This window comes from Cryptosporidium hominis (assembly GCF_000006425.1).
Source record: "Cryptosporidium hominis TU502 chromosome 1 CHRO011088, whole genome shotgun sequence".
Taxonomy (NCBI): Eukaryota; Apicomplexa; class Conoidasida; order Eucoccidiorida; family Cryptosporidiidae; genus Cryptosporidium; species Cryptosporidium hominis.
Window position 1 is genome coordinate 1 of NW_666499.1, and position 1300 is coordinate 1300.

A 1300-nucleotide genomic window follows, 5' to 3' on the forward strand; every position below is an offset into this window, starting at 1 on the left:
ATATTAAATCTTTCACCTGATACTCCTTTTGTTACTCCATTTCTAATTCCAGATAAAATAATTTCTTTTGAAAATAATATACTAAAATCCAATAATGCTTATGGAAATAAATAAGTATAGAAATCCAAAAGAGTTTCTTCCTTTGATAAATTTATCATAAAACTCATAATTGAAGAAATATGAAGATTTGATAAAGATTTCAAATTATTCTCAAAACTTGATAATAATAAGGGAGAAATGGGAGATATCAAATACTTGAAATAGGCTGAAAATTCAGAATAATTATTTAATATACTTGAAATTGAAATAAATATTTGTTTGCAAGTCATTCGAACTCTATTGATTGCAATTTTTCTTTGTATATCTTCTTTTTCTTCATCCTCTTCCAATATAAGATCATGATCATTTTGAAGCTTTAAAGATACTGGTTGTATATCTTTTTCATATTCCAAGCTATTATTAGCTATCTTCATGATATTATGGTTTAAATATAAAATATTTGTAAGAATGATTAGTATTACATGAATATGATCTTTAATAGTATGAGACATAAAATTGAGTAAATGATCCAAATAAGATAAGAATCTTAAAACAATCTTATATTGAGAAGTGTATAAATTAATATGTTTCATTGAGATTTTAATTTTGTTAGAAAATGAGCTTTGAAGATTTTGATCTTTTTTATATGAAGATAAAGTGATGCATTGATTATTATATACAAATCCAAAATCTTCAGGTATCTTTTCTTTTTCTTGGAAATGAGATTGAGTCCATATCCAGAATTTGGATACTTGATTTATATTATCATGACTAATAATGGTATTAAGGAAAAAGGACTTACAATAACCTTTTAATTCAACTTCGGGAATCTCTGATAAAATTGTGGAGGAAATTGATTTAAGAGTATTAAGGAATTCTAAATCTTTTGAATGATTTATTTCAAAATCATTATCTTGATTTGAAATACATGAATCATTTAAAGATAATTTAACATTGACAAGAGGATCAATAATTACAGAAAGGAGTAAACTCATTTCTTCTTTAGGAAGCTCAGAAAGATAAGAAATAATGACTTTTCTTTTTGAAGAAGATGATAAAGCCTTATTTCCTTTTTTTGAAACTCTGACAATATTATTAGATTTTTTAGGTCCTTCTTTATCTTTTCCAAGCTTTGATAAAAGTATCCTGATTACTATAGGAATAACTCTACTTCTATCTTCTCTTTTAATAATATCCTCTTTTTCAATTGATAAAGAAAATGATAATAGATTACTTCTTAAGCTTTGAACCTGTCCATTTT

General features: G+C 24.5%; 1 protein-coding gene across 1 annotated transcript; it reads right to left on the reverse strand.

Moving 5' to 3' along the window:
* Positions 1 to 98: 98 nt before the first annotated feature.
* Chro.10342 (hypothetical protein) lies at positions 99 to 1034 on the reverse strand. The annotated part of the gene is made up of 1 exon (XM_659873.1): positions 99 to 1034. One exon carries the CDS (start codon positions 1032 to 1034, stop codon positions 99 to 101), a length of 936 nt encoding a protein of 311 aa, XP_664965.1.
* Between the last annotated feature and the right edge of the window lie 266 nt (positions 1035 to 1300).